The following is a 14933-nucleotide window of genomic DNA, read 5'->3' as shown; positions in this document are numbered from 1 at the left end:
CACCTCCTGAAGAATCTACTTAAGTTATGCTGTCAAGCAAGGTAATCACTAGCTACATGTGACAATTTAATTTGAAATTAATTATACCTAAATAAGCCTTCAATTGCTCAGTCACACTAACAACATGCCAAGTAGCTGGTGGCTACAGTATTGGAAAGCACAGATAGAGAATATTTCTGCCATCACAGGAAGTTGTATTAATGGTCAGCAATGTATTAAAGAATGAGTTTTGACTTTTAGACTTCTAAAATAATTAGCAACATCAACATAAGACCTAATGAGTAAGCATTAAATTTACCTGTAGAATTAAGACAAAATGAGGGCTGAGAGTTTGAGAATATTCCATGTAATGGCCATATGTTTGGACAATGTGGATAAAGTATAGCTATTTTTTAATGGAAGATAAGTACTACAGATGTAATAAAGAGTCTAAGTAAAAGCTTAGTTTCTTCAAAACTAGAAAATAGAGTGAAAGAATTAAGTATTTATTTTCCCTTACATGAACTATACTACTAGATAACCAAATAGATGAGGGGAGATGTTTCTATGTATTAGTATTGCAACTAATCATTGAAAAAGAAGTGGCAGAATATAATCATTTTGCAGTCCTTACTGAATGGATGGGTATTAAACAGTAATAGCTGCTAAGATTGCAAAGACAATAAGACATTACCTATAAATGTGCCAAAGGAATCAATCTTGAGTTTGATCCAGCCTTCTGGATTGAGCTGCCTATTTGCAAGAAATACAGAAGAATATGTTGAAATGCACCACGGGTGTGTATTCAGCAGAATCCAGACTTTGGGAAACTCAACATATCAAAGGACCCAGATTCTTACAAAGAAAAACGGAAAGATAATGATAGGGATGGAGAAAGGAGCAACAATTGAGAGATTCAAGGCATCAACTTTAAACAACTGTGTGGGAATACACATTTGGGTGACAAAACTCCTAAAAAGAAAACCACAGATGCTCAGTCACTAATCATCAGAGAAATGCAAATTAAAACCACAGTGAGATATCACCTCACACCTATCAGAATGGCTATCATCAAAAAATCAACAAGTGCTAGCAAGGATGTGAAGAAAAGGGGACACTAGTTCACTGCTGGTGGGAATGCAGTTTGGCACAGCCACTATGGAAAACAGTATGGAGTTTCCTCAAAAAACTGAAAATGGAACTTCCATTTGACCCAGCAATCCCACTTCTGGGAATATATCCTAAAAACCCCAAAATACCAATTCAGAAAGAATATATGCACCCCTCATATAAGCATAACCAATGGACACAAGACATTGTTTGTAATACTTGTTTAAAGAAAATAAAATTTTAAAAAAATGAAGACAAGAAAGATCTTGCCAGGCATTGTGGCTAATTGGTTGACTGTTGACCTATGAACCAACAGGTCATGGTTCAATTCCCAGTTAGGGCACATGCCTGGGTTGTAGGCTCAATTCCCAGTGTGGGCATGCAGGGAGGCAGCTGATCAATGATTCTCATCATTGACATTTCTTTCTCTCCTTCCCCTTTCCTCTCTGAAATCAATAAGAATATTTTAAAATAAAAGAGGGATCTCTTACCTTTTGGGACAGCATGGGTGGGCCTGGAAAATATTATGCTAAGTGAAATAAGCCAAACTGAGAAAAGCAAATATCACATGTTCTTATTTGTGCAATCTAATGGACAAACTGAATTGACCAACAGAATAAGACCTGAAACATGGAGGCATGGGACAGACTGACATACCTCAATGTGGGGTTGGAGGGGATGAGAAAAGATAAACCAAAGAATTTATATACTTACATGCATAGCCCATGAACATGGGCTATAGGGTAGTGATCACCAGGTAGGGGGTATGGGCTGGGAGAAAGGTGGGTAAGAGGGAAAATGGGAGATACCTATACTAATAAAGGGCTAATATGCTAATTAGACCAGGAGACCTTCCAGACAAAGCCATGGTGGCGAGGCCAAGATAAAGTTGGGCAGGGAGGCAGGTGAGCGGTTAGGAGCCAGCGATCTGGGATTGCGAGAGGCATGTCTAACTGCTGGTTTTGGCCTGATCCCTGTGGGTCATCCCCCGAGGGGTCCCAGATTGGAGAGGGTGCAGACTGGACTGAGGGATGAATTTCGTGCACCGGACCACTAGTCTGTAATAATAAAAAAAGAAAATATAGGAAGTGATTACTATGAAAGTCAGGTTAATGGTTAATTTTGGTCGAGGGAGAGGTTTTGTAATTGGTATAAGGAGCATGGAAGTTTTCTGGAGTGGCTGGTTAAGTTTTATTTATTGACCTGGATAGTGTCTATCTTAAAATAATTCATTTGTTTTATTTTCTGTATCTTTTTCACTTATTTAAAAATCAAGTTCTCAGTAGACCAGTGTCTGGAACAAAAACTTGCAATATATGTTAATTAATGACCATACAGATTTTTCATTGTAAATGTTAATGTAGACCCTGGTTGTACAACTTTGGGATTAATTGTAGGGGAAAGTGTTGGCTGTCTGCTTCCTACTTCTGAGCTTTAAAAAATCAAGTGACAGGTGAATCAAGCATTGTCATACCTCATTTATATAGAGTCATTGAATGTTTACTCTTTAAATGCCAAATTTGTGTTCTGTATAGGTATTTCTAAAAATGTATACTGCCCTCATTTATGTTACTTTTTGTTTTTTGAGTCACTTAAGAACTTCAATTATAATTCTACCCGGGGATGCTGCTTTTTAGTTGCTCTTTATCAATCCTCTAGATCAGGGGTGGGGAATATCTGGCCCTTGGGCCATATAAGACCTGCGAAATCATTTGGTTTGGCTCTGCCAAGGCATTAGGGCTGAGCTAATTAAATGTTTGACCAAATATAGCAAACTAACTTTTTAGTTAATAATTTCATATGGCTCTCAAATGGTGTTATAAGTATCCAAATGCCCCTTGGTAGGAAAAAGGTTCCCCACCACTACTCTAGATGAAAGAACTTATGTTTTCTATTGTTATTCATGTGACTGTCTAGCAGCCCATTCCATCCTCCTGCAGGTTACTCCTATCTGCCAGGTAACTAGATGCCATGATTGTCTTTACTGTGAGACTCTTCATAAGCATCAAATACTGTTATAACTAACTTTTGGTTACTGTTTCTTAGGCTTTTGCCAGGGACAGACTAGTGACTCACTTGCCCTAAAGACAGGATCTGTGGGCCAGGCCTAGGGTGAACTGAGAAAGGGATTCACTCTTGAGGTTATGTCATGCCAGTGCAGGCTGATATCCTGTCTTTTAGAGTTTTCTTTTTTAATCCTCACCTGATTGCCTCCTGTACAAGCCCTGACTGTGGATCAAATCTGCAGCCTTTTAGTGTACAGAAGGACACTCCAATCAACTGAGTTACCTGGCCAGGGCCTGTCTTTTAGAATTTTGATATTTTATTCATCATGGATTTTTTTACATTAGTTTGGTGGCCCCTTAAATTTTGTACCTCACTGCATCTTGGTCTTGGCCATGCTCTTTGATCTCTAAGAAGCCAGTTCTTGCTATATATATATTCCCAAAGGCAGTGGATCGAAGTTCTCATCAATGTTTCTATCTCTCTATCCCTTGCCCTTCCTCTGTCTCTAAAGGTCAATAAAAAACATTAATATAAAATAAAAGTAAAATGTCCTGAAGTAGACTGCAGAAACACAGAACAGGGTAAATAAGCATTTAGAGTGCATTATGTTGATTTCCATTAATATTTTAGAAAAGTTTGTTTCCATTGTTCTGGAGCCATCCCTGAATTATATCTATTAAGCTATGGAGCCCTATTAAGACTGCAAATCAGATGCTTATACAAATCTAGAACAACTGGAAATTATAAAAGCTTTTTTATTGTGGGACTTATTGTAATATGAATTTAAAGGAAGGTGAATTCAGAAAAAGTAATCTCCAAATGTTTTCTGCCCTGTATCCTCTCAGGCCCATAAGAATGTATTTAACTGCTTATATGTCTAGTAGTTGGTTTTTACCTAATGATCATAATTGCATTCTACTACCTGTAGCTAGTTGAACTTGCTTCATTGGCTTTTTGAAAAATTAAATGTTTTGGGGTAACATTGGTTACTAACATTGTACAAGTTTGAAGTGTCCAGTTTCATAATAAGTCAATTGTATATTGTTGCATTGTGTGTTCAACCAAAGTCTAGTTGCCTTCCATCACCATATATTTGACTGCCTTTTCCCTCTTTATCCTCCCTACTCTTCCCTTCCCCTCTTGTAGCCACCATACTGTTGTCTGTGTCATTGAGTTTGTTTTGTTTGTTCATTTGTTGCTTTGTGTCATTTGCTTTTTTTAATTGATATGATTTGAGTGCTAGTTTAAAAGGAAGAAGAGTTGAGCTTTATTAAATAAATAAAAGGCTAATATGTAAATCAACCGAATAGCAGAACAACTGGTCACTCTGATGCGCACCAACCACCAGGGGGAAGATGCTCAACGCAGGAGCTGCCCCTTGTGGTCAGTGTGCTCCCACAGGGGGAGCGCCACTCAGACAGAAGCTGAGCTCACAGCTGGCGAGCACGGCAATAGTGGCAGGAGCCTCTCCCACCTCTATGGCAGCTCTAAGGATGTCCAACTGACAGCTTAGGCCTGCTCTCCACAAGGGCTCCCAGACTGTGAGAAGGCACAGGCCGGGCTGAGTGACACCCCCCCCCCCCCACCGAAGTGTATGAATTTTGTGTCCTGGGCCTCTAGTTATTTTATAGAAAGCAAATTCATAAAGCTTTTAGAGCATTTGGAGATACTCTAGAAATTAAATTTCTCTTCCAAAACCTTGACTTATGGAGACTTATGCATGCATTTCAAAGCTTCAAAACAGCTGAGCAAGTTTTTAAAATTTACTGTTTAATTTATGTATAGTAAAATTTATGTTTTAGTGCCCCATTCTGTGTTTTGACAATGAATAGAGGTGTATAACCTCTATAGTCAAGAAAGAATCACCTCATCACCTCCAAAGAGCTGTTTATCAAGTTTTAAATGACCCTAAGAAACAGACCTCCTTTAACTATTAGCATGCAACTGTATAAAGGGTATAGGTAATAGTATCATTAATATTTATATCAGTAAATGAAAAAATGTGGATTATTGCTAATACTTGGCCGGAAATTTTTCCAGCTAAATTACCAGAATAACAAATTCAGCTTCTGTGGACAGTTGCTGTACTAAACTAAGTTTTCTAAAACTCTGAATTTAAACAACTTTATTGAACAATGAGACTAAACTTTGTGTACTTCTCAGAGTTAAAATTATAGGGTAGTTAACACAATAATAAAATTTAGTACTTGAATTTTTTTGTTTTATTTTTTAGACAAAATAAATATTTTACTGTTTTATTTTATTAGAAATCAGCCTTTGCATGATAACTCAAACATTTATAAACCCTTTAAATAGTCTTTCAAAGAATATTGTTAACATTTCAACCACTTTTGACTAAAATTTCACACAGAGAAATAAAATAGTTAAAAATGATAAATGCTAAAGGAATAGTTCTAATGTTTGGTTGTTGCTTTACATGTTTATTTAAGAAATATACAACCAAGTATGAAACCATCTTCCTTTGTTTTCCATAAAAGCAAACAGTTAAAACCATCTATTATGAGAACAAGTCTAAATTACTTTCATTTTGAAAAACAAAGCTCACAAAACCAGATTATTTCTACCCATTTAAGTCATTGGCCCCATTATCTTGACAATACTGTACTATTTAGTCTAAAAGACAGAAGAACTACCAAAGGACTTGTATGCATGCATATAAACATAACCAATGGACACAGACACCAGGGGGGGTGAGGGCAGGAGCAGGGGTTCGGTGGGGGGCAATGGGAGGATAAAGATACATATGTAATACCTTAATAAAAGTTAAATAAATAAATAAATAAATAGGGGCGAGAGGAACAACTGTAATAATCTGAATAAAGATATAAATAAATAAATAAATAAATAAATAAACTATCTCCTTGTAATAAAGATGTCTGGGCAATGCAGAAAGTACATAGTGTTTAACACCAGGTACATTTCCAGAAGAAAAATACTACTAAGCTATAATAAAATTGTATTTGTCTTAGGTAAAGGAACAATGCTTACTGTGTAAGAACCGTAAGTAGTTGTAGGTTGTCTATATATATAAAAGCCTAAGCGACCAGCCAACTGGCCGGTAGCTATGACATGTACTGACCACCACGGGGCACAGGAGCAGAAACCACAGGCATGGAAACATGGAACAAACTGAGGAATCTAAGAGGGAAGGGGGGAGGGAGAGCATGGGAAGAGATTAACCAAAGATGTGATGTGCGTACTAGAGGCATCATGCACTGGTGGGGTCCCTCGGCCTAGCCTGTGGGAATCGGGCCGAAACTGGCTCTCCAACATCCCCTTAGTGGTCCTGGATTGCGAGAGGGTACAGGCCAGGCTGAAGGACCCCACCAGTGCATGAATCCATGCACCGGGCCTCTAGTTTCATATAATTCTATCCTGCTATTAGTAACCTTAAGAATTAAGAGCTGTTTATAAGTGAAATAGACTAGAGAAAGACAAGGACCATATGTTTTCACTCATGTAGGATCTAATGAACAGTCATGTTTTAAGTTTTAATATACAGTGTTTACCCAAGTAGTCTCTCTAATATTGTCATTTTGATATGTTGTTGAACCCAGTAGTAGTTTAAGGAAGCATTGCGTTAATTATTCAAAATTCTCAAAGTTGTTGCTGTGTGCGTGTGTGTGTGTGTGTGTGTGTAGGGGTGTGTACCAGGTGTATTGAGGGGGAGGGATTGAGCAAAAAAGTGAAAGAACTCATGGACCTTAACAACGGGGGTGGGGGGGTCAGTGGTGGAAGAGGGCATAGAGGGGATAAATGGTGATGGAAAAATTTTAATTAAATTTAAAAAAAGAATTAACTGATTTCACAACAGAATAGTTTTTCTTCTTGGATGTGACATTGAGTAACAGGAGTAAAGATCATTGGTTACTTAAAGTTCTCAAAAATGAATTGGTTATTACACAGTAAATACCTCAGAGAGGTTAGTGTTTAAGGAAGCTAGTTGGAGATATATGTTATTCATAAATTGGTTAAATCTGGAAGTTTTTAAGTTTCAAAATTCTACATAGGGAATCAATTGCAAAATATTGACATACAGATCAATCTTAGCCTTTCAAATGGCTTCCATTTTTATAATTTAGAAAAGAAAAAAGTCAGCAAAGTGCCTAAGTTTCTATATATGTTGTTAAAAAATATATGCATAGAAGGAAGGACTTGGATTTCTAAGTCAGCTAAAATGTTCAATTAAACTTGAAGGGGGTTATATCATTCATGTTTTGTCAAAAAATTTAACAGGCTTATCTAGCATACTATATATATAAACACTTTTACTAGGCTGGAACCATATTGTTTCCTTTTTATCATAGAGGAATGTACTAATATTTAAACAATTATATTTTAATTTATGTCAAAAACTGTAAAACTCATAAGTATTTGTTTTAAATTATAGTAACAAGTATACAAAGTTAAAGGGTAGAGATGGGGGAGAGATACTACATGGGGAATTATATGCATATATGTATAGCCCATGGACACAGACAATAGTGTGACAAAGGCGTGGGAGGGATGGGTGAGGGGTGGAAGGGGTCAATGAGAAAAATAAAAAAAAACAAAGGGGACATCTGTAATACTTTCAACTATAAAGACAAATTTTAAAAAAAGTTACAGGGGTAACATTTTACCTACTCTGTCCTGATTCTCCTCTGATGCTACGAAATAGAAATCTTCAAATATTACTTAAATCTGTAGTTTGTGCAAATTAGTCTCTCTTACTAGCTTTTGCATCTTGTGATTTGACGAAGAATTTCAGATGGCTGATAACATCTTTAACTTTGTATTAAGCTAAAGTAAAACTTTTGCCTTAATGATACTTTATTTATGTACCTGTTAGCTGATGTTCCAAGTCTTGATAGTCAAAGTTCTGAAATTTCCAGTTTTTCCTTCTAATTTCAAGTATTTCCTTTACTGAAAATGACCTGTAATGAACTAGTTTTCAGCTGGCATGTCTAAGAGAATGTGGAGCAGTTCATCTTCCAAGTTTTGGTTTTTAAATCAAACCATAAGAATTTAAGCCATTTGACCATGCTGGGACACAGAAGAAATAGAAGATGAACTTAGTTATGCATTGTTACTTTATGTTTTGTTTCTTTTTTAGTGATTGTTTCACCATCCTATCCATACCTCTCTGCTCATGTGCCTGCTGTTGCTGCAACTCTGCCACCACCCCCCTTTCCTCCCCCTCTACCTCCTCCTTTTCCTCTTGAAGTGGGAGAGGCTTCCAACTTACCACCATCACCTCCACCTTATTCCTGTGATCCAAGTGGCAGTGATCTGCCTCAGGGTGAGTGGATTTTGAGATTTGGATGAGGGTTGTGTACATCTGGCATTTTTTTTAGAGCATAACTGTGGTTAACCAAAAGGAGTAGGGTGGAAATTGACTTGAGAGCATAATGCTAAGTAAGTGACTAAGGAAAGGAGCAACTGAAAGCTGAGAATATCTTCTGCATAATCAAGAAGTAGATGGTTGAGTTCACTCCTGCTGCTCCTTTTTGGTAGCTATGTCTGCCTTGGAGAAGATTCTCAACTTGATGTCTTTGCTCTCTCAACTGTTTTTTTTTTCCTTTATTATTATTATTATTATTTTTTTATTACAAAGGGTATTACATATGTGTCCATTTTTCCCCCCGCCCTAGACAGTCCCCTAGCTTATCTGTGAATGAGTGAGATCATGTGGTATTTTTCCTTCATTGACTGGCTGATTTCACTTAGCATAATGCTCTCCAGTTCCATCCATGCCGTTGCAAATGGTAAGAGCTCCTTCCTTTTTAGAGCAGCATAATATTCCATCTTGAAAAGCAGGAGTCAATATAAAATTTTCTCCATTTTCTTAAGTTCTTACCGTAAATATGTGACATTTTTATGATCTTTTGACATTTAATATTTGGGATTCCAACTGAATTTTCAAGACTTGGAATAGGTTGTTTTGTTTTTGTTTTTTAGGAATTAGGGGTCTAATATGCCTTGGATTTCAGCCATGTTTCTATAATTAAACTATATTTGTTTCTATAATTAAACTAAGGAGTAGCTTTCCATGGGATGTTCTTTGTTACTCCTCAATTTGGCAGTGTTTCTCAAAAGAGAATTGTAGTTGAAAATTGTTTGTAGCTTATTTATACTTTCTTTTCTATAACATTCTCTTGAATTTTCTAGCTGCTTCTCTATTCTATTTTATTTTTTTCCAGCCCCTAAGGTAGTCACCAAGATCATCTTCAACTATATTTTGTTCTTTTTCTGTGCCTTAAAATTTCAGTATCACCTTTATGTAGATTATTCTGAAATCTATCGAATCCTGGCCTTTGAAGTTTCAGGTACTTGTCTCTAGCTACTTGGTAGTCATTTTCCCTTGGCTTAAAACCTGACTATGATGAAGTACTCATCTTTATCTCCCTTCTTTCTTCTCTCCAGGCCATATAAAATATTAACTCTTCTTGATTTCCTATTTTGTTAACAGTGTAACATGTATTAGTACTTTGTTTCTTTTTATGGCTGACTAATTTTCCATTGTATGGATACACTACATTTTATTATCTATTGGTTGATAGACATTTGGGTTGTTTTCACCTTTTTGCTATTGTGAATAATAATTGCTACGGACATATGATATCTGGAGAAATTTTATCACCTTAGAATTTAACTTATTTTGAGTTACTTTGCTCATTACCTCCTCTTTTTGGAGTTCTACTGGTGGTTAGTCGTGTTAACTAAAACCAAAGTAAATTATTTTGTAAGTAGTAGTTATCTCCATAGACATCACTTATCTCTCCGTATTAGTAGAGCATTTAATTTGTACTATGTAGTAGCTTCATCAACTGAGAAACAATATGATTGCTTAGATAGTACATTTGTATTGAAGTAAAATTTTAGCCTTGGGATGAGCCAGAAAATGCCTTTACCGGATTCTTCTTAAATTAGTAGAATGGCATTTCTGTAGTAATTGATAATATTAAGACTAGAAATAGAATATATATTTGGTTATTTAAACCTTGGATCAGAAAATGACCTTACCTATAGTTGTAGGTAAATGGTCATTTACTGTAAGGTAGATTTGAGTGTTGTGTTGATGTCAGGAGACTACATTAGTTATCTACCTTAATACTTAAACAGAAAAGCTTTTAAATGGTAATTCTAATTGTTTATATCATCTAGTCACTAAAATTAAAATTCTTTATTTTAGATACAAAAGTTTTGCAGTACTATTTCAATCTGGGATTGCAGGTAAGAGTCCTGTTAAAATTGCTTTTATAAACTATTAAAAATACAGTAGATGCTGTTTTGATAATCAGACTTTTGAACTTTCAGAGTCAAGAATATTGTGAAGGCCCTAAAAGTTTTATTTCTGTCATTATAAAATATCTCTGAAGATGATATAGGTCACTTTTCTACTTTAGCCTCCTAGTGCTTCTGTTTCTCTTATAGTATAGTTGGTAAATAGTGGTGAGCAGAGACTCTAAGCAGCACAACTTTAGTACACATTGGCCTCCATATTTAACATCATGTGCCAACACTTCACTATGTTTTTCTGTCTCAAAATAATAATTGGGTTATTTATCCTGCTTAAAATATTTTTATGGCTATTTTTGTATTTCATGTGAAAAGTAACCTGACAAATTCAGATATTTAAAGAACTGAATTATTTTTAAGCATTTGCCTATTCATAGATATTTGAAAAACACTTGATTTTCACCACTCCTCTGAGTTGTAAAATGTGGGTACTGACAGATACCTTAGTATCACTGGAAGGTGTCTGATTTCAGGTAAGGGCTCTTTTATTTTATTCTTTCAGGGATCATTCCCTCCCTGAGATAGACTTGTCTTCTGACATTACAAGATGGTATATTTCTGGGGAAGTAATGATGCATCTTAATATTTGGCAGATAGTAATCTAGGTAGTCTCCTGGATAATGCTCAAAGTAGTTAATATTCCCAGACACTGATTTTCTTAAAACTTTGGATATACAATTTCCAGGAAATTATCTTATCCAACTGCCACACATTTATAAATTAAGAGTATGGAGTGGGTTTTTTTGTTCTTTGAGACTATATTTCATAAAAGAAATTTTGAGAATTGAAAAAATAAACTTCTTGCCACTTCAGTTATGTTAGATTACTATAGTCACATGTGGAAATGTTCTAATTCATTCCACAAGGCTGAGGCATTTTAAAATATTCTTCCTGCATTTAACATCGTGGGAATATAAGGAAATACAGAAAAATACAATAATTTTTATATTGAGTGGAATAGCATTCATTATAGTACATCTGAAAATGCTATGGTATAAAGAAAACCAAAATCATCTGTATAATCACAGTATACTTGGATACATTTTTCAGTTTATTTTACAAAATATGGACTATGATTTATAATTTTGTGAACCTTCAATAATATGAGCATTTTTGTTGTTTTTAAAATATATTTTTATTGATTTCAGAGAGGAAGGGAGGGAGAGAGAGATAGAAACATCAGTGATGAGAGAGAATCATTGATCAGCTGCCTCCTGCACAACGCCTACTGGGAATCAAGCCCACAACGTGGGCATTTGCACTTGACTGGAATTGAACCTGGGACCCTGTAGTCCATAGGCTGATGCTCTATCCACTGAGCAAAACTGGCTAGGGCAATAATACGAGCGTTTAAAAAATATTTGACAGTATGATTTTTTAAATTTCCTGTATTGTGTTCCATCATGGATATATCATAATTCATTCATCTAGTTTTCTGTTGTTTAATATTAGGTTGTTTAATGTGTTTTGCTTTTAAAAATAATGATATAAAAGGCATCTCTATATACATGTCACTGTGTATATCTCTAATTTCCTTCAGGTCCTTTCCTAAAAGAAATTCTAAGTCCAAATATGAAATACAGATGCTGCAAAAGATCTGAAAGTTGTAATAGAGAATAGGTTTTCTATATCTTTTAGGTCAAAAAAATCATTGTTACCCCATTTGAAAATTATAGCCCAACTATTTTTTTTTTTTTTTAGACAGGAATTGTGCTACTTTAAGAAAATGTCCATTTGTTTTTTTCCCTTTCTTTCCCAAGTGCTATCATCACAACTACTGGTACTCCATGGTCTATGTGCCACAGATGCAGGAGCAGCATTTTCATGTAGAGAATTATCCCATCTGTACTGAGACACCTACTCTGGTAGATCAGACCATTCCTCAGTTGTACAGTGATGTGGGAAGACAAGATGGCGTTCAGGTAGAAGCATCAACAAATGGTGAGCATTTAATGAGATTGCCTGGAAGAAAGACAATTGGATTTTATTGTGTATATTTAATAATGGCCTTCAGATATTATATTATGTCCAAATATTAGATCATTGTTTCTCAAAGGATGGTCCATGGGGTCCCTCAAACCCTCTGAAGGGATCCATGAGGCCAGAAGTATTCGTCATAATACACAGCTTTTCTTTGTCCCTTTCACTCTGTTACATTTGCATTGAGGGTGTAAAAATCAGAGGGTAAACTATGTAAGGAATCAGTGACTTCCTCATTGCCACACACTCATGATAAAAATTCCAGTGTGATTTCTTTTTTTTCCTTCATCAAAGATGTTTTTATTTTCATTAAATATTTGTCTTTGAATAATTGTACTTATTCTGTTTGACAAAACTGGGACAAATTCCTCAGGCACTCTGCATACTGAAGTATGATTAACTTAAAAGATTTATGAGGTTGAGCTCTGAGATGAACTAGCTGACTTTTTTCATGTAACACTATTTTTGCTTGAAAGAGTGATAGACAAACAATGGTTATTCAGACTGGGGGATCTGGTACACATTTTCTCAAATGAGCAGTATAAGCCTGCTACTTCAAGAAAAACAACTGACAACGTTTGTTGTCTAAGATAAAAATTTCAACTTTCAAATGAAAGTTAAAATTTTGGAAAACTTGTATCTACCACCCTAACGTTAACAGCTTCCCAATACTTAGATGGGGATATTAATGAATGTGTTTTTCACAATGTGTAATGACATGATGTCAGCATTTGGGAACTCATAGACAAAGCAACTATTCTTATGGTCTCAGACTGCATAACTTAGTGAAATAATATTTTCCTAGTTACCAATGCATGATGTTACCTGTGTATAATTTTATAAAAGACCTATCAAAAATGCAAGATAAACTGGATTTTCATATTAACAAAGTATGAAAAATTCGCATTGATATCCTATATAATAAAGGCTAATATGCAAATTGAGTGAATGGCAGAACAACCAGTCGCTATGATGCGCACTGACCACCAGAGGGCAGATGCTTAATGCAGGAGCTGCCCCCTGGTGGTCAGTGCACTCCCACAGGGGGAGTGCGCTGCTCAGCCAGAAGCCAGGCTCACGGCTGGCGAGTGCAGCGGTGGTGGCGGGAGCCTTTCCAGCAGCTCTAAGGATGTCCGACTGCTAGCTTAGTCCTGCTCCCCACAGAGAGCGGGCCTAAGCCATCATTCAGATATCCCCTGAGGGCTCCCGGACTTCGAAGAGGGTGCAGGCTGAGCTGAGCACATCCCCCCAACTCCCTACCCCCCCCCCGCCCAGTGCATGAATTTCATGCACCAGGCATCTAGTTGATATATAAGAAACTACTACTTACCTAGTTTTGTTGTAGCATTGGAGATCTACAATGATCTACTTACTAAAAGACTTCTCTTTTCCAAGTACATATCTGTATGAAGCCAGATTTTCTTCTTATACTTAAACCAAAACAACATATCATAATAGATGAAATAGAGAAGCAAATATGAGAATCCAGCTGTTTTCTATTAAACCATACATTAGAGCAGTGGTTCTCAACCTTGGCTGCACATTAGAATTACCTGGGAATCTTTTTAAAATCCTGGTTTCTGGGCCTCATCCTCCAGAAATTCTGTTTCTCTGTTACTAATGTTGTGGCCCCACCCCATAACAAAGAAACAGAATTTCCGGAGGATGAGGCACAGAAATCAGGATTTTAAAAAGATTCCCAGGTGATTCTAATGTGCAGCCAAGGTTGAGAACCACTGCATTAGAGACTTGCACAAGTATAAAACAATGCCACTTAGGACACAGTTTTCTTTTGTTTAGGATAATAAATTCATTTTGCATAGAGAATTTGTGTTAACATTAAGGACTGATTTTTACATGAATTAATAATTTTTCAGTTTCTCAGTTTAATGCTTAATATGGTAAATATTTATAAATATAAGCCACATAAATAAAAGCAATTTGGGATCCTCAATCTTTAAGTGTAAAGAAATCTCAAGACTAAAAAGTTTGAGACTATAAGGATGGTTGCTTTGTCTATGAGTTCACAGTATAATATAGATGGGGAGGCATTTTGAAGGATTTAGAATAGGATCATTGGATGGCCCTTCTTGGAAAGCATCAGCAGGAGGTAAGAAGAAATGGTGTGGACTAACCTAACCAAATGTGTTTCTCATTCCAGCACTGCTACTCGATGGTTGTGATCTTGGCTAAGTTACTTAACCTCCCTAAGTCTGATTTTCTGTAAAATGGGAAATACCTGACTTGCCAGGGTTGTTATAAGAATGAATAGAGACCTTATGTATAAGTATACTGTGCCTGGTGCATGTGAGGAATGTGAATTTCCTTTCTCTTCTCCCTCTTTTAAAGCATATTAATGGTTTTGTGCCGGGAGCCAGTCCATCCTTGCTGTTTCAAGGGGCCTGGCATATATGGCATACTGTTCTTAATATGTTCGCTCACCTTCCTGGCACTATGTGTTTTAACCAAGGTCACCTCTCTGAGAAAGGTTGTTTCCCCAGGTAGGGATTTTCCCCTGAAATTAGGGAGGGAATAAAACCCCTTAACTAAGTGTC

The 14933-nt window shown here is 36.2% G+C and overlaps 1 protein-coding gene across 1 annotated transcript in view; it reads left to right on the top strand.

The window, feature by feature from the left end:
- ALG13 (ALG13, UDP-N-acetylglucosaminyltransferase subunit) overlaps positions 1-14933 on the top strand; it is a 75052-nt gene that overhangs the window by 53471 nt on the left and 6648 nt on the right. The window contains 3 exon segments of the mRNA XM_006774484.2: positions 8213-8398; positions 10292-10332; positions 12159-12339. Coding sequence (XP_006774547.2) covers positions 8213-8398; positions 10292-10332; positions 12159-12339 — 408 coding nt within the window.

Source organism: Myotis davidii, unplaced genomic scaffold, assembly GCF_000327345.1.
Source record: "Myotis davidii unplaced genomic scaffold, ASM32734v1 scaffold1148, whole genome shotgun sequence".
Taxonomy (NCBI): Eukaryota; Metazoa; Chordata; class Mammalia; order Chiroptera; family Vespertilionidae; genus Myotis; species Myotis davidii.
This window is presented reverse-complemented; position numbering and strand designations above follow the sequence as displayed.